The sequence below is a fragment of the Oncorhynchus masou genome, unplaced genomic scaffold, assembly GCF_036934945.1.
Source record: "Oncorhynchus masou masou isolate Uvic2021 unplaced genomic scaffold, UVic_Omas_1.1 unplaced_scaffold_2984, whole genome shotgun sequence".
Classification (NCBI taxonomy): Eukaryota; Metazoa; Chordata; class Actinopteri; order Salmoniformes; family Salmonidae; genus Oncorhynchus; species Oncorhynchus masou.
Window position 1 is genome coordinate 14693 of NW_027009403.1, and position 17808 is coordinate 32500.

Below are 17808 nucleotides of genomic sequence, written 5' to 3' on the forward strand. Positions count from 1 at the left end.
TATGTGACTCTATGTTAACAGTTAGACATGAACCACCTCTATGTTAACAGTTAGACATGAACCACCTCTATGTGACTCTATGTTAACAGTGAGACATGGACCACCTCTATGTTAACAGTTAGACATGAACCACCTCTATGTGACTCTGTTAACAGTTAGACATGGGCCACCTCTATGTGACTCTATGTTAACAGTGAGACATGAACCACCTCTATGTTAACAGTTAGACATGAACCACCTCTATGTGACTCTGTTAACAGTTAGACATGGGCCACCTCTATGTGACTCTATGTTAACAGTTAGACATGAACCACCTCTATGTGACTCTATGTTAACAGTGAGACATGAACCACCTCTATGTTACTCTATGTTAACAGTGAGACATGAACCACCTCTATGTTAACAGTGAGACATGAACCACCTCTATGTTAACAGTGAGACATGAACCACCTCTATGTTAACAGTGAGACATGAACCACCTCTATGTGACTCTGTTAACAGTTAGACATGAACCACCTCTATGTTAACAGTGAGACATGAACCACCTCTATGTTAACAGTTAGACATGAACCACCTCTATGTTAACAGTTAGACATGAACCACCTCTATGTTAACAGTGAGACATGAACCACCTCTATGTTAACAGTGAGACATGAACCACCTCTATGTTAACAGTGAGACATGAACCACCTCTATGTTAACAGTGAGACATGAACCACCTCTATGTTAACAGTGAGACATGAACCACCTCTATGTTAACAGTGAGACATGAACCACCTCTATGTTAACAGTTAGACATGAACCACCTCTATGTTAACAGTTAGACATGAACCACCTCTATGTTAACAGACATGGGCCACCTCTATGTGACTCTATGTTAACAGTGAGACATGAACCACCTCTATGTTAACAGTGAGACATGAACCACCTCTATGTTAACAGTGAGACATGAACCACCTCTATGTTAACAGTGAGACATGAACCACCTCTATGTTAACAGTGAGACATGAACCACCTCTATGTTAACAGTGAGACATGAACCACCTCTATGTTAACAGTGAGACATGAACCACCTCTATGTTAACAGTGAGACATGAACCACCTCTATGTTAACAGTTAGACATGAACCACCTCTATGTTAACAGTTAGACATGAACCACCTCTATGTTAACAGACATGGGCCACCTCTATGTGACTCTATGTTAACAGTGAGACATGAACCACCTCTATGTTAACAGTTAGACATGAACCACCTCTATGTTAACAGTTAGACATGAACCACCTCTATGTTAACAGTGAGACATGAACCACCTCTATGTTAACAGTGAGACATGAACCACCTCTATGTTAACAGTGAGACATGAACCACCTCTATGTTAACAGTGAGACATGAACCACCTCTATGTTAACAGTGAGACATGAACCACCTCTATGTTAACAGTGAGACATGAACCACCTCTATGTTAACAGTGAGACATGAACCACCTCTATGTTAACAGTTAGACATGAACCACCTCTATGTTAACAGTTAGACATGAACCACCTCTATGTTAACAGACATGGGCCACCTCTATGTGACTCTATGTTAACAGTGAGACATGAACCACCTCTATGTTAACAGTGAGACATGAACCACCTCTATGTTAACAGTGAGACATGAACCACCTCTATGTTAACAGTGAGACATGAACCACCTCTATGTTAACAGTGAGACATGAACCACCTCTATGTTAACAGTGAGACATGAACCACCTCTATGTTAACAGTGAGACATGAACCACCTCTATGTTAACAGTGAGACATGAACCACCTCTATGTTAACAGTGAGACATGAACCACCTCTATGTTAACAGTGAGACATGAACCACCTCTATGTTAACAGTGAGACATGAACCACCTCTATGTTAACAGTTAGACATGAACCACCTCTATGTTAACAGTTAGACATGAACCACCTCTATGTTAACAGTTAGACATGGACCACCTCTATGTTAACAGTTAGACATGAACCACCTCTGTGACTCTATGTTAACAGTTAGACATGAACCACCTCTATGTGACTCTATGTTAACAGTTAGACATGAACCACCTCTATGTTAACAGTTAGACATGAACCACCTCTATGTTAACAGTGAGACATGAACCACCTCTATGTTAACAGTGAGACATGGTCCATCTCCAAACAGGGACCACCTCTATGTTAACAGTTAGACATGAACCACCTCTATGTTAACAGTTAGACATGAACCACCTCTATGTTAACAGTGAGACATGAACCACCTCTATGTTAACAGTGAGACATGAACCTCCTCTATGTGACTCTATGTTAACAGTTAGACATGAACCACCTCTATGTTAACAGTTAGACATGAACCACCTCTATGTTAACAGTGAGACATGAACCACCTCTATGTTAACAGTGAGACATGAACCACCTCTATGTTAACAGTTAGACATGAACCACCTCTATGTGACTCTGTTAACAGTTAGACATGAACCACCTCTATGTTAACAGTTAGACATGAACCACCTCTATGTTAACAGTGAGACATGAACCACCTCTATGTTAACAGTGAGACATGAACCACCTCTATGTTAACAGTGAGACATGGTCCATCTCCAAACAGGGTCCTGTCTGACATACTGTATGTTTATATCCACCTCCCTCTCCTCTGCCCACCCAGTCCCTGAGCAGCCTCCAGTGATCAGTCTGTCCCAGAGAGAGAGGGTGATCCTGAGGAGAGGAGAGCAGTTTGAGATCACCTGCAGCTCCTCCAACCTCAACCCTGACTTCAGCATTAAGTGGGACTTCCCTGTTGGAGCGGTGAGACTGGCTCCATACTGTCTCTGTCTCTCTGTCTCTCCCTCTCTCTCTCTCTCTCTGTCTCTCTCTCTGTCTCTCTCTCTCTGTCTGTCTCTCTCTCTGTCTCTCTCTGTCTCTCTCTCTCTGTCTGTGTCTCTCTCTGTCTCTCTCTCTCTCTCTCTCTCTGTCTCTGTCTCTCTCTCTGTCTCTCTCTCTGTCTCTCTCTCTGTTGTCTCTCTCTCTCTCTCTCTCTGTCTCTGTCTCTCTCTCTCTGTCTCTCTCTCTGTCTCTCTCTCTGTTGTCTCTCTCTGTTGTCTCTCTCTGTTGTCTCTCTCTGTCTCTCTCTCGCTGTCTCTCTCTCGCTGTCTCTCTCTCGCTGTCTCTCTCTCGCTGTCTCTCTCTCTCTGTCTCTCTCCCAATTCAATTCAAGGGCTTTATTGGCATGGGAAACGTGTTAACATTGCCAAAGCAAGTAAGGTAGATAATATATAAAGTGAATATATAAAGTGAAATAAACAATAAAAATTAACAGTAAACATCACACATACAGAAGTTTCAAAACAATAAAGACATTACAAATGTCATATTATATATATATATACAGTGTTTTAATAATGTACAAATGGTTAAGGTACACAAGGGAAAATAAATTAGCATAAATATGGGTTGTATTTACAATGGTGTTTGTTCTTCACTGGTTGCCCTTTTCTCGTGGCAACAGGTCACAAATCTTGCTTCTGTGATGGCACACTGTGGAATTTCACCCAGTTGATATGGGAGTTTATCAAAATTGGATTTGTTTTCAAATTCTTTGTGGATCTGTGTAATCTGAGGGAAATATGTCTCTCTCTCTCTGTCTGTCTGTCTGTCTGTCTGTCTGTCTGTCTCTGTCTCGCTCTCCCTTTCTCCCTGTCTCTCTCTCTCTCCCTTTCTCCCTGTCTCTCTCTCTCTCCCTTTCTCCCTGTCTCTCTCTCTCCCCCTTTCTCCATGTCTCTCTCTGTCTCTTTCTCTCAGTCTCTCTCTCTTTCTCAGTCTCTCTCTCCCTCCCTTTCTCTCTGTAGAAGTATTCACAGTGTTCTATTGCTTCTACCAGTACACTAACCATGACCCACCTGAGAGTCCAGTATAGTGAACCCCTGAACTCTGACCCCTGTCTGCAGCGTGCCTTCCAGGCCCACACCTCCCACATCCTGGCTGGTTCCCGTGGTTACCAACGCTCCACCTCCCTCTGGATCACCTCTGTCAACCAATCAGACGCCGGGACATACCGATGCCACGCCCAAAACGAGAGGGGCGCCACCACCGATACCCTGCACCTGGATGTCCGTGGTGAGTGGGTGCGCGTGTGTGTGTGTTTGTGCGTGCGTGCGTGTGTGTGTGTTTGTGTGTGTGTGTGTGTGTGTGTGTGTGTGTTTGAGTCTCGCAAAGACAGAACCTCTGATGGAATTTGTTAACCTCTATAACACTGTAACTGATGATAGTCTAAACCTGTCTAACCCTGTCAGAGAGAGGGAGAGCCTCGCCCTGTCAGAGAGAGGGAGAGCCTCGCCCTGTCAGAGAGAGGGAGAGCCTAACCCTGTGTGTGTTCCCCCTCCAGAGCGAGGCTTCATCAGTGTGCTGGGTGACTCCCGGCCTAGCCAGTCTGCTGTCAGAGAAGGGGAGAGCCTAAGCCTCAGGGTAGAGTTGGAGTCCTACCCCAGACCAGGCACTCTGTCCTGGGCTTACAACGGCAAGATCCTCCAAAACACCACGGAGCACGTCATCACTGTGCGACGACACCGATACAGGTACTCTCCACAGACAGATACACGCTCTAGTCACATGGGACATCAGTGTGACGGTTCAGAGAGAAAATGTCTGCCCCAGTGTAATATTTCATTCAATAATTTTATTTTAATAATTAAAGTGCAGACAATAATAATAATTTCACTTAAAAAAGATGAACAACTTTTTGGGGATACAAAAAGAACAATACGTTAATTTGATTAAATCCACTATTTCAGCGTTACATGAAACAGTATTCAAATACATCAAATGTACAATATATAGGAAGATAAATATCTCTTAAACAGCCACTCCACTTTTCAACCTCATGTTCATTACCTCCAGCCAACATTATCTCATTATCTCCAGCCAACCTCATGTTCATTACCTCCAGCCAACCTCATGCTCATTATCTCAGCCAACCTCATGCTCATTATCGCCAACCAGCCTCATGTTCATTATCTCATTACCTCCAGCCAACCTCATGTTCATTACCTCCAGCCAACCTCATGCTCATTATCGCCAAACAGCCTCATGTTCATTATCTCATTATCTCCAGCCAACATCATGTTCATTATCTCATTACCTCCAGCCAGCCTCATGTTCATTATCTCATTATCGCCAACCAGCCTCATGTTCATTATCTCATTACCTCCAGCCAGCCTCATGTTCATTACCTCATTACCTCCAGCCAACCTCATGTTCATTATCGCCAACCAGCCTCATGTTCATTATCTCATTACCTCCAGCCAACCTCATGTTCATTATCGCCAACCAGCCTCATGTTCATTATCTCATTACCTCCAGCCAACCAGCCTCATGTTCATTATCTCATTACCTCCAGCCAACCTCATGTTCATTATCGCCAACCAACCTCGTGTTCATTATCTCATCTCCAGCCAACCTCATGTTCATTATCGCCAACCAACCTCGTGTTCATTATCTCCAGCCAACCTCATGTTCATTATCTCATTACCTCCAGCCAACCTCATGTTCATTATCTCATTACCTCCAGCCAACCTCATGTTCATTATCTCAGCCAACCTCATGTTCATTATCTCAGCCAACCTCATGTTCATTATCTCAGCCAACTTCATGTTCATTATCTCATTATATCCAGTCAATCCCTGTTTACAGGGATAATTCTGCATGGTTACAGGGTTAATTTCGTGTGGTTACAGGGTTAATTTCGCGTGGTTACAGGGTTAATTTCGCGTGGTTACAGGGTTAATTTCGCGTGGTTACAAGGTTAATTTCGTGTGGTTAAAGGGTTAATTTCGCGTGATTACAGGGTTAATTTCGTGTGGTTACAGGGTTAATTTCGCGTGGTTACAGGGTTAATTTCGCGTGGTTACAGGGTTAATTTCGCTTGGTTACAGGGTTAATTTCGCGTGGTTACAGGGTTAATTTCGCGTGGTTACAGGGTAATTTTGCGTGGTTACAGGGTAATTTTGCGTGGTTACAGGGTTAATTCCGCGTTGTTACAGGGTTAAAACAAAAAGGTTAGTTTAGGTATTCATTCTGAGTGGTTAAGGTCAGGGCTATGGTTTGGGGGGGGAGGTTATCATTCTGAGTGGTTAAGGTCAGGGCTATGGTTTGGGGGGGGAAGGTTATCATTCTGAGTGGTTAAGGTCAGGGCTATGGTTTGGGGGAAGGTTAGTTTAGGTATTCATTCTGAGTGGTTAAGGTCAGGGCTATGGTTTGGGGGGAAGGTTATCATTCTGAGTGGTTAAGGTCAGGGCTATGGTTTGAGGGAAGGTTAGTTTAGGTATTCATTCTGAGTGGTTAAGGTCAGGGCTATGGTTTGGGGGAAGGTTAGTTTAGGTATTCATTCTGAGTGGTTAAGGTCAGGGCTATGGTTTGGGGGGGGGAAGGTTATCATTCTGAGTGGTTAAGGTCAGGGCTATGGTTTGGGGGAAGGTTAGTTTAGGTATTCATTCTGAGTGGTTAAGGTCAGGGCTATGGTTTGAGGGGGAGGTGATCATTCTGAGTGGTTAAGGTCAGGGCTATGGTTTGGGGGGGGGGCTTAAAACAAAATAAGCTTCCATCAAGTATTCTCCCGGCTTGTTGGAGCGTTGTGAACTGCCGTGGTCCAGGGTCTTAAGCAGCATGCTTGGTCTGACCACGCTTCGTCTTCGAGCATCTTGAGTTTGTGCCAGTGCTCGGGAAATGTTTTCTTATGGTAAGTGGAGAGGAAGGCATATATCGACGTCCCAAGGACCTTTCAAAACGTCTGACATCCATCCAATGCTGTTTCTATTGACCAGTCTGTTACAGCCTAATACCAGTGTCTACATACTGTATGCTGTTTACATTGACCAGTCTGTTCCAGCATAGTACCAGTGTCTACATACTGTATGCTGTTTACATTGACCAGTCTGTTCCAGCATAATACCAGTGTCTACATACTGTATGCTGTTTACATTGACAACATCATTAAAAGTTCAAAACAGAGATGTTAAAAAACACGATGAGATTCACAGTGACCCGCGGAGTAGGAAATGTCCTCCTCTGGCTAGAAACTCATTGTTCTTACTTTTTTGAATCCAACCCTGTGATGTCACAGAGACGCATTTTCTGTTAGGACCTTTCTTCTTCTTCTCCTTTTTTTAAACCACAGATCCTAGAAACACACTGTTTTCACATGTAGACACTGGAAATGGTGCTGGAGGTCAGGAACATGTAGAGACACTGGTACGGTGCTGGAGGTGAGGAACATGTAGAGACACTGGTACGGTGCTGGAGGTGGGGAACATGTAGACACTGGTACGCTACCTGCCTCCTCTAGCCACCAGGCTACCTGCCTCCTCTAGCCACCAGGCTACCTGCCTCCCCTAGCCACCAGGCTACCTGCCTCCCCTAGCCACCAGGCTACCTGCCTCCTCTAGCCACCAGGCTACCTGCCTCCCCTAACCACTAGGCTACCTACCTCCCCTAGCCACCAGGCTACCTGCCTCCTCTAGCCACCAGGCTACCTGCCTCCCCTAGCCACCAGGCTACCTGCCTCCCCTAGCCACCAGGCTACCTGCCTCCTCTAGCCACCAGGCTACCTGCCTCCCCTAACCACTAGGCTACCTACCTCCCCTAGCCACCAGGCTACCTGCCTCCTCTAGCCACCAGGCTACCTGCCTCCCTAGCCACCAGGCTACCTGCCTCCCCTAGCCACCAGGCTACCTGCCTCCCCTAGCCACCAGGCTACCTGCCTCCCCTAGCCACCAGGCTACCTGCCTCCCCTAGCCACCAGGCTACCTGCCTCCCCTAGCCACCAGGCTACCTGCCTCCTCTAGCCACCAGGCTACCTGCCTCCTCTAGCCACCAGGCTACCTGCCTCCTCTAGCCACCAGGCTACCTGCCTCCTCTAGCCACCAGGCTACCTGCCTCCTCTAGCCACCAGGCTACCTGCCTCCTCTAGCCACCAGGCTACCTGCCTCCCCTAGCCACCAGGCTACCTGCCTCCCCTAGCCACCAGGCTACCTGCCTCCCCTAGCCACCAGGCTACCTGCCTCCCCTAGCCACCAGGCTACCTGCCTCCCCTAGCCACCAGGCTACCTGCCTCCCCTAACCACCAGGCTACCTGCCTCCCTAGCCACCAGGCTACCTGCCTCCCCTAGCCACCAGGCTACCTGCCTCCTCTAGCCACCAGGCTACCTGCCTCCCCTAGCCACCAGGCTACCTGTAATAATAATTAATATTAAATCACATTCAGACTTTTGGTGTCACAGGACAATAGTATAGTAAAGAATTAGAATAAATGATTTTTATTTACAGTATGAAAAATATAAAAAATAAAACTGGTATTATTTTATAATACCTCACATTCTCTCCTGTACATGGAACAGGGAAGGCAACCCTGTTCCTGGACTATAACAGGGACTAATACAAATATATCTTAGCCCTGTGATTGGCTAAATCCAACCCACCAGGGTTGCCTACCCTTGTAGCATAAACTACACTACATTTAATTTCATTTGAACATTGCAGTTTGTGTGCCAGATTTAGCCAGTTAGCTAGTTAACTGAAGTCAATGGACAGATTTATTTTTTAATCAATGTTGTTTTTTTAAAGAAAAATTTCATGTCAAACAAAAAACATTTAGTCAAACATTGATGGAGGCTGATTGTCCTTCACCCCTTTACCAATGAGAGGCTGAAGGGGTGTGTGTGTGTGTGTGTGTGTATGGTGTGTGTGTGTATGGTGTGTGTGTATGGTGTGTGTGTATGGTGTGTGTGTGTATGGTGTGTGTGTGTATGGTGTGTGTGTGTGTATGTGTGTGTGTGCGTGTGTACGGTGTATGGTGTGTGTGTGTGTGTGTATGGTGTGTGTGTGTGTATGGTGTGTGTATGGTGTGTGTGTGTGTGTATGGTGTGTGTGTGTGTATGGTGTGTGTGGTGTGTGTTACTACCCTGCTGTGTCAGCCCCCCGTCTAAACACAATGTTTTACTAAATGTTGTTTTTACGAGAAATTCATGTGAAATATTTGTTTACTTGAAAAAAAATATTAAAAAAATGTTTTTATCCATCTGCCCATTGACTTCAGTTGAAAACTGTCTGGCTAAAATGGAAAGCTTATTGACTGAAAGTGCTTTTGCGTATTGGAACAATGCAGGGGGGTTTTCCTACCACAGAAAACTACCCATGGAACTTTCCTTAATATATGTTGCATATGTGTATCTCAGGGTAAAACCCTCACCAACCTGACTGGAATGACTAACAGTTGCTTCTTGGAAAATGCAGTTGTTCCCTCCATTTAAAAAAAGAAACGTTGAAGCTAGCAGTTGTTCCCTCCATTTAAATAGAAACGTTGAAGCTAGCGGTTGTTCCCTCCATTTAAAAAGGAACGTTGAAGCTAGCAGTTGTTCCCTCCATTTAAAAAGGAACGTTGAAGCTAGCGGTTGTTCCCTCCATTTAAAAAGAAACGTTGAAGCTAGCGGTTGTTCCCTCCATTTAAAAAGGAATGTTGAAGCTAGCGGTTGTTCCCTCCATTTAAAAAGGAACGTTGAAGCTAGCAGTTGTTCCCTCCATTTAAAAAGAAAAGCTGAAGCTAGCAGTTGTTCCCTCCACTTTTTGACATCCAGGTATTTTTCACAAATACAGTATTTTTGTGTCCCACATTGTCTCCCGGTTACTTCTTTCACTGCAGGTGTCTCATATAGCGTAAGCTTAGCACAGTCCTCGTCCTGAGCACCTTCCTCTGGCCCCACACCTCTCTTCACCCTATGAGAACAAGACACTGCCAATTATTATCAGAATCGTTCTGGATTTCTTCATGCCCTAAATGTTCAAATCTCCGTCATACTTTTCGATCGATGGTGAAATGTCTTTACCGTGTTGACATCTCCTTTGTGTTGTTGGGAGACAAACCAATCCAGGCTACATCCAAATTCTTAGCACGGACCACTTCAAGGAGAAAGTCCTAGTGATGAACAATTACATAAATGGTAGAATCAGACTTTTTTTCTCTTCTCCATATTTGGCCTCTTAGAATGTGATCTCTGATGCTCAGTCACACACACATGCAAAACACACACACAGGCAAAACACACACCGTACACACAGGCAAAACACACACAGGCAAAACACACACACACACAGGCAAAAAACACACACACACACAGGTAAAACACACACACACACAGGTAAAACACACAGGCAAAACACACACACACACACACACAGGCAAAACACACACTGGACACACCTCTTCGTCTTTGCTGTTTATGGTCACCAGGTCCAATCCCTTCCGTTGGCAGTAAGGTCTGCTCTCACCCCAGGACTTGGTCTCAGTAGAGATGTAGTACAAACTGGAGTTGATATACCTCCACCCTTCTGTAGACAGAGTAGATACAGAGTAGAGAGTAGGAGATTAGATAGAGACGTAGTACAAACTGGAGTTGATATACAGTGCCTTGCGAAAGTATTCGGCCCCCTTGAACTTTGTGACCTTTTGCCACATTTCAGGCTGCAAACATAAAGATATAAAACTGTATTTTTTTGTGAAGAATCAACAACAAGTGGGACACAATCATGAAGTGGAACGACATTTATTGGATATTTCGACAAAGGAGAGATGGTTTTGTGGTAGGATGTTTAGGTGGGGTGGGGTGTTTAGGTGTGGTAGGAGGTTTAGGTGTGGTAGGAGGTTTAGGTGTGGTAGGAGGTTTAGGTGTGGTGGGGTGTTTAGGTGTGGTGGGGTGTTTAGGTGTGGTGGGGTGTTTAGGTGTGGTGGGGTGTTTAGGTGTGGTGGGGTGTTTAGGTGTGGTGGGGTGTTTAGGTGTGGTGGGGTGTTTAGGTGTGGTAGGAGGTTTAGGGGGTGTTTAGGTGTGGTAGGGTGTTTAGGTGTGGTAGGGTGTTTAGGTGTGGTAGGGTGTTTAGGTGTGGTAGGGTGTTTAGGTGTGGTAGGGTGTTTAGGTGTGGTAGGACGTTTAGGTGTGGTGGGGTGTTTAGGTGTGGTGGGGTGTTTAGGTGTGGTGGGGTGTTTAGGTGTGGTGGGGTGTTTAGGTGTGGTGGGGTGTTTAGGTGTGGTGGGGTGTTTAGGTGTGGTGGGGTGTTTAGGTGTGGTAGGAGGTTTAGGGGGTGTTTAGGTGTGGTAGGGTGTTTAGGTGTGGTAGGGTGTTTAGGTGTGGTAGGGTGTTTAGGTGTGGTAGGGTGTTTAGGTGTGGTAGGACGTTTAGGTGTGGTGGGGTGTTTAGGTGTGGTGGGGTGTTTAGGTGTGGTGGGGTGTTTAGGTGTGGTGGGGTGTTTAGGTGTGGTGGGGTGTTTAGGTGTGGTGGGGTGTTTAGGTGTGGTGGGGTGTTTAGGTGTGGTGGGGTGTTTAGGTGTGGTGGGGTGTTTAGGTGTGGTGGGGTGTTTAGGTGTGGTAGGAGGTTTAGGTGTGGTGGGGTGTTTAGGTGTGGTGGGGTGTTTAGGTGTGGTGGGGTGTTTAGGTGTGGTGGGGTGTTTAGGTGTGGTGGGGTGTTTAGGTGTGGTGGGGTGTTTAGGTGTGGTGGGGTGTTTAGGTGTGGTGGGGTGTTTAGGTGTGGTGGGGTTGTTTAGGTGTGGTGGGGTGTTTAGGTGGGGTGGGGTGTTTAGGTGGGGTGTTTAGGTGTGGTAGGAGGTTTAGGTGTGGTGGGGTGTTTAGGTGTGGTGGGGTGTTTAGGTGTGGTGGGGTGTTTAGGTGTGGTGGGGTGTTTAGGTGTGGTGGGGTGTTTAGGTGTGGTGGGGTGTTTAGGTGTGGTGGGGTGTTTAGGTGTGGTGGGGTGTTTAGGTGTGGTGGGGTGTTTAGGTGTGGTAGGAGGTTTAGGTGTGGTAGGAGGTTTAGGTGTGGTAGGAGGTTTAGGTGTGGTAGGAGGTTTAGGTGTGGTAGGGTGTTTAGGTGTGGTGGGGTGTTTAGGTGTGGTGGGGTGTTTAGGTGTTGTTTAGGTGTGGTGGGGTGTTTAGGTGTGGTGGGGTGTTTAGGTGTGGTGGGGTGTTTAGGTGTGGTGGGGTGTTTAGGTGTGGTGGGGTGTTTAGGGGTTGTTTAGGTGTGGTGGGGTGTTTAGGTGTGGTGGGGTGTTTAGGGGGTGTTTAGGTGTGGTAGGGTGTTTATGTGTGGTGGGGTGTTTAGGTGTGGTAGGGTGTTTAGGTGTGGTAGGGTGTTTAGGTGTGGTAGGGTGTTTAGGTGTGGTAGGGTGTTTAGGTGTGGTACTGCGAAAAAGAGATATACAAATACTGAAAGAGCTGAACTTACCCTGCTTTAAAATCATATTTAGAAGAACGCTGTAGTCCTCTGATTTCAGAGACTTAATCTCTTCTCTCTCTGCCGCGGAGGTTTCAATATTTGACTGCTGTCTCTGTGCAATTTGATTGTTTTTCTGGGCAAACAGACTTATGACAGCCACAGTACACCCCACTACTACCACACACAGCAGTAGTATGTAGTGTCTTCTGACGCATTCAGACCCTGCGGTGGACACACACACACACACACACACACACACACACACACACACACACACACACACACACACACACAGGCATAAACACACACACACACAGGCATAAACACACACACACACACACACACACACACACACACAGGCATAAACACACACACACACACACACACACAGGCATAAACACACACACACAGGCATAAACACACAGGCACAAACACAGGCACAAACACACACAGGCATAAACACACACACACAGGCATAAACACACAGGCACAGGCATAAACACAGGCACAAACACACAGGCACAAACACACACCCACAGGCATAAACACACACACAGGCATAAACACACACACACACACATATACACACACAATTGATTGTTTCAATGCATGTAGTAATGTTGAAAGTTGAGGTGAAGATTAAATTCAACTGTTGTAGAACAATGTTTTTTGTTTCTAAGCCTTGGGGACCAAACACAATCAGGAATACAAACACGAAACATGATGTGATTGGTTAAGTGAGTTGGGGAAATCTGACCAATAACTTGTTATATAAATCATACATATTACTTTGTACTAACCAATGCAATATGTATACATGTTTTCAACGAGGGAATTCAATTAAGCTGCCCCGGGTTAAACAGGGCCATGGCCCGTAAATGTGACGGACATAAAACGAGTCCACAAGTTGTTTATTTTTACAGTTACACAAACTGGCTGTTGCTTGATATGAGCAACATATCAACAATGTATAGGATTATACCACAGTAGCCAGGAAGTCGTTTTGGGGTGAAGGGGGACTGAGATGTAATTGTTAAAATTGTTTTGCCCTTCACTACAGAGGGCTATATCGGTCCACTAATACAGGACTAGTAAAGGCCCAGCGCACTACTTTTTTGGGTGATTTTTTTTTTTTTTAATCTAAAAAAAAAAAAAAGTATATATATTTTATTATGATTTTTCAGGTGGCGTTTCAGCACCCCTACTCCCCGCGGTTATGGGATATTCCAAGTTTCAACGTGACCTTTAATTAGTGTTAGTTTAAACAGCGCTTCACCGCAAATATGTGCCCCTTGTTCTATTGATTTCAGCGTGATATCGATGGAAGTGATTAACAAAAACAGTGTTGCATTGCACTAACCACGTTGGCCACCCACTTTGAATCAAAATGCAACACTTCAAAATGGATCTATCCGTCTTCTCCAAACTGTCCTCTAACACATTACTCCCAGGATCCGTTTGGTTTATGGAGCGGTGTTATTTTTAATAGTGTATATTTCCTCCCTAATCAATTAGTGATTTTATTACCAGTTGACAAAACGGGGTTTTTCAACAACGGGGTTTCCTTTCCATGTTGTGTGTGATTGAAAAGTGAGAACCTTTCGTTGATGAAGGACAGGTGTAACTAACAAACTTTTCAGTTGATGTTAAAGTTTATATGACTTAAGTACAGTTTCCTGCCAGTCCAGGATGTAAGATACAGTTTGTCCTGTTTTAATTGGTCCTTTACAATTGATGTTAAAAGTTTATATGTGACTGATGGATTTGAATATACCAGAAATCACCAAAATGGGTTTTCCCGAATTATCCGTGCCATTTGAGAAAGAAAGTGATAGCTGCGACCCCTAGCGCTAAATCAACAGTACAAAACCAAATAAATTGATCCGTTTCAAGCAATTGATCTCGTGTCATCGTGTTGACTATACACATACTAACATCACCAATCTGAGGTAAAAAATGTTGGGTAAATGTAGTAAGAATAACACATATACTACTGTCCCCACCATGGAAAGTAGCGTAATATACATGTATTAGATATGGCAAAATAATTAGATCTTCATTTACGATGATAGTATAGGGTCTGTGCAGCAGGCTGAACGTTAGACGTTACTTACCTGAGAGGTGAGTTCGGTTGCATGGTTTCCGTAAGGATTCCCGGTCTCCTTCGGTGAAGCCCATTGGACCAAGGCAGCTGCTATAAATGGGATTATCAAACATCTCCTCATTCATCATCCGCCGGACCAACCGCAGTCAGTTTTGTTTTGACCGCAGCAGTAGAGCGAGGGACGAGTTTCTGTCATCACGTCTGTTGCGCCACTTTATGTAGTGGTCCCATCTCTGACTAATACGACTGGTGACGCGATCACACCTACAGGGGTTGACTTTGACACATGTATATATATATAGCCCGTATGAGAAGGGCTATGGATTACGTGAAACCGTGAACTTCAGCTTTCGTTATTAGTTAGTGTATTTGTCATATAGCCTACGCAGGATGGACTACCCACAATGCATTTAAGTGAATAAAACACTACACAAATAAAAGCTAAATTGAATAAAAATAGAAAAGAATTTAGCAAAACTATAATACAACAAGACACTCAAACGAATTGAAGTAGGACATTTACACGTCCCGGGGAATTGTGGAAATAGATAAAGCCAGCGACCCGCTCTGTTTCTTGTAAACCACGTGATCTATGTTTTCCGTCTTCTATAATAGACGTATCTACAGATTCATTGGGTAACCGAAAGTCCCCCCCAAAAATGCATAGACAAAAAGACGAGTCTTCTGTCTTCTATAATAGACGTATCTACAGATTCATTGGGTAACTGAAAGTCCCCCCCAAAAATACATAGACAAAAAGACGAGACCTAACCAGCAAAAGCAACATATATACAAAAAGCCGAACAAACGGTATTCATACCCCTATGAATTTCTTCACATTTTATGGTGTCGCAAAGTGGGATTCAGATTGATTTAATTGTACATTATTTTGTCAACAATCTGAACAAAATACCCATGTAATGTCTAAGTGGGACGAATATATATATTTATTTTAGATGGATATAAATTAAATTCCTAAAAAATAGTCTTTCCATAAGTATTCAGCTCCCTGGAGTCAATACATGTTAGAAACACCTTGGCAGCCATTACAGTTGTGCATCTAGGGTAAATCTCTAAGAGCTTTACACAACAGAATTGTACAATATTAGTCCGTTTTAATATTTTTTTTTATAATTCTTTAAGCTCCGTCAAGATGTTGGGGCTCATGGCTAGACAGCCGTTTTCTCGTCTTACCAAAGATTTTCAAAACTGTAACTTGACCACAAACATTCACTGTCGTCTTGGTAACCAACTCCAGTGTATATTTGTCCTTGTGTTGTAGGTTATTTTTTTTTTTTTTTTTTTTGGAAAAGTTTTATTAGTACAATTCCTTTAAAAACAGCTCATACATTTTTTACATAATTTATACACATAAAAACGGCAACAAAGAATAAAACACAGCATTTGAAAAGTTACATTTAAATTTGTTAAAAAGTACATGTTGTTAAAACCAATGAAAACAACTATGAATAAAAGTACTTTCCTTGTAAAAACATCAAATCTGTGAAAGCCATTTAAAATGTGTACAAATGATCTAACAAAGGTAAAACATTTTTAAGACATGAAAAACATGTTAAAAAGCCACTTTGTTAAAAAGGCTGTCTTCAGTCCCTTGTACAGGAGCGGGGTGAGTCTTTATCAAGCTCACCTCATCCTGCTCTTCTGAATGGATCATAGTCCCGTCCTTCGGGGCCCAGAGGGGATCCCTCCCCTAGGCGCATCGCCCTAGGCGCTGTCAGGCCGTGGCCGCCGGGACCTAGGGTGTTGTGGGGGACCCTTCGCTTGGGGTCGAGGCCCCCCTTCTTCCGTACCACCCCAGGGCTTCCGTGGCTACCATGGCCACTGCCTGGGGGTGGTCTCTACGTTTTTCGCTACCAGCAGGTTACGGGAGGACCACAGTGCTTCCTTCAGGCACGTGAGGGTGGACCAGAGCTTGGGAAAGGTCTTCGATGGAATGGGCCTTCGGCCCACCCCATACAGCACGAGCTGAGGTGTTAGGTCCTCCCCTGCTGGCAGACACGAGGTGATCAGGGGGCCTGCTTCCTTCCACAGGTCCCTGGCGGCTCTGCACTCCCAGAGCATGTGCCTCACCGACTCTTCTTGGCCGCAGCCTGGTCGGGGGCACGCGGATATCCTCGCCATGCCCCGTGAGTGCATAACGGCCCTGACCGGGAGGATCTCGTGGGCGACCATCCAGGACAGGTCCCGATGCCGATTCAGGAGAGCAGGGTGGGCCACGTTGCGCCAAACCGTTGTGGGCTCACCTATCGCGAGCCCGCGCACTGGACATGCTGGTTCCCGATCCTGCACAAGAGAGAGAAGAGAGCGGTGTTTTGTTAAAACCGTGACTGTTTCTTTTTCCAGTTTAAAATGTCTTAAAAACTTCTGGAGCTGGACGTAGGGGGTAGCAGGAAAGAGACTGGGATCAGCCTCAGAGTCCTGAGGTAAGATCCCAGCCAGAACCGTGCGAGGGCCTGAGTCTTGTTGTTGACCGGGAGGTGGCAAGAGTCAGATGTAACGCTGTGTCCTGTTGAAAGGTGATTTCCTTCCCCAGTCCCCTGGATATAGCCTGTGCTTAGCTCCATCCCGTTTTTATAGGTACTTTTATAGATCATTTTATTAGGTACAGTCATGGGAAATTTTTCATGACTCAAACACCTCCCTAAACTCGGATGAATGTATGCACTGTTCCAACAGCCTGGGAACCCCCTCTAAGTCTCAATCTAGGTCATGGAAACTTCCACTTTCATTATAACATGCTGCTCTTGTAAATCATAACCCCCTCCCCATTTCAATAAATAAAAGTGAAATTAACAACAAAAATGTACTCTCTCTTTCTGTGCTAGGTACACCAGTGAGCTGCGTTTGGTGAGGGTCCATGGGTCAGAGAGCGGGATCTATACCTTCCTAGTCAATCATGAGGACGCCTCTGTCAATCAATCATTCCCTGTCTATGTGAACAGTACGTTCTGGTTGGTTGTTTTTGCATGGTGTTTTCACATCCTTTTTCACACCATTTTGAAGGCTTACAGTAAACTCTCTTTCTCTCTCTCTCTCTCTGTCTCTCTCTCTGTCTCTGTCTCTGTCTCTCTCTCTGTCTCTCTCTCTCAGGTGTCTCTCTCTCTCTCTCTGTCTCTCTCTCTGTCTCTCTCTCTGTCTCTCTCTCTCTCTCTGTCTCTCTCTCTGTCTCTCTCTCTGTCTCTCTCTCTCTCTCTGTCTCTGTCTCTCTCTCTGTCTGTGTCTGTCTCTCTCTCTGTCTGTCTCTCTCTCTCTCTCAGGTAAGCCTGTCATCATTTCCCAGGAGGGACCAGTTGATGGACAGGTGCGCTGCGTTGCCACCGGTTACCCGACCCCTAAAATCAGCTGGTTCTACTGTGAACTCCCCCACACACGGTACAAGACAGTAACACACACAGCTATACTGTGAACTCCCCCACACAC

At 45.1% G+C, this 17808-nt stretch overlaps 2 protein-coding genes across 2 annotated transcripts in view; one reads left to right on the forward strand and one right to left on the reverse strand.

Moving 5' to 3' along the window:
* Positions 1-17808, forward strand: part of LOC135534088 (mast/stem cell growth factor receptor kita-like) — a gene marked incomplete at its 3' end in the record, with an annotated part of 37420 nt that overhangs the window by 9933 nt on the left and 9679 nt on the right. Inside the window, exons 4-8 of the mRNA XM_064961230.1 lie at positions 2685-2824; positions 3964-4132; positions 4401-4590; positions 17214-17329; positions 17646-17760. Of these exons, the coding sequence (XP_064817302.1) occupies positions 2685-2824; positions 3964-4132; positions 4401-4590; positions 17214-17329; positions 17646-17760 (730 nt within the window). The remainder of the gene's footprint in view (positions 1-2684; positions 2825-3963; positions 4133-4400; positions 4591-17213; positions 17330-17645; positions 17761-17808) is intronic.
* On the reverse strand, positions 8940-14909 carry LOC135534089 (uncharacterized). Its single transcript, XM_064961231.1, has 5 exons — positions 14378-14909; positions 12273-12485; positions 10266-10393; positions 9892-9980; positions 8940-9781 (listed from the first exon to the last, which is right to left on the reverse strand). The coding sequence occupies exons 1-5, from the start codon at positions 14493-14495 to the stop codon at positions 9184-9186; spliced, it is 1146 nt and encodes a 381-aa protein (XP_064817303.1). The 5' UTR covers positions 14496-14909; the 3' UTR covers positions 8940-9183.

Bases quoted from the DNA above. Each gene is read 5' to 3' on its own strand.
- LOC135534089 (XM_064961231.1), bottom strand. From the start codon at position 14,495: ATGATGAATGAGGAGATGTTTGATAATCCCATTTATAGCAGCTGCCTT. The intron at 9,981-10,265 runs GTGTGTCCAGTG...GTTCATCACTAG, and splicing joins TAAACAGCAAAGACGAAGAG to GACTTTCTCCTTGAAGTGGT. The intron at 9,782-9,891 runs GTAAAGACATTT...TTGTTCTCATAG, and splicing joins ACAAAGGAGATGTCAACACG to GGTGAAGAGAGGTGTGGGGC.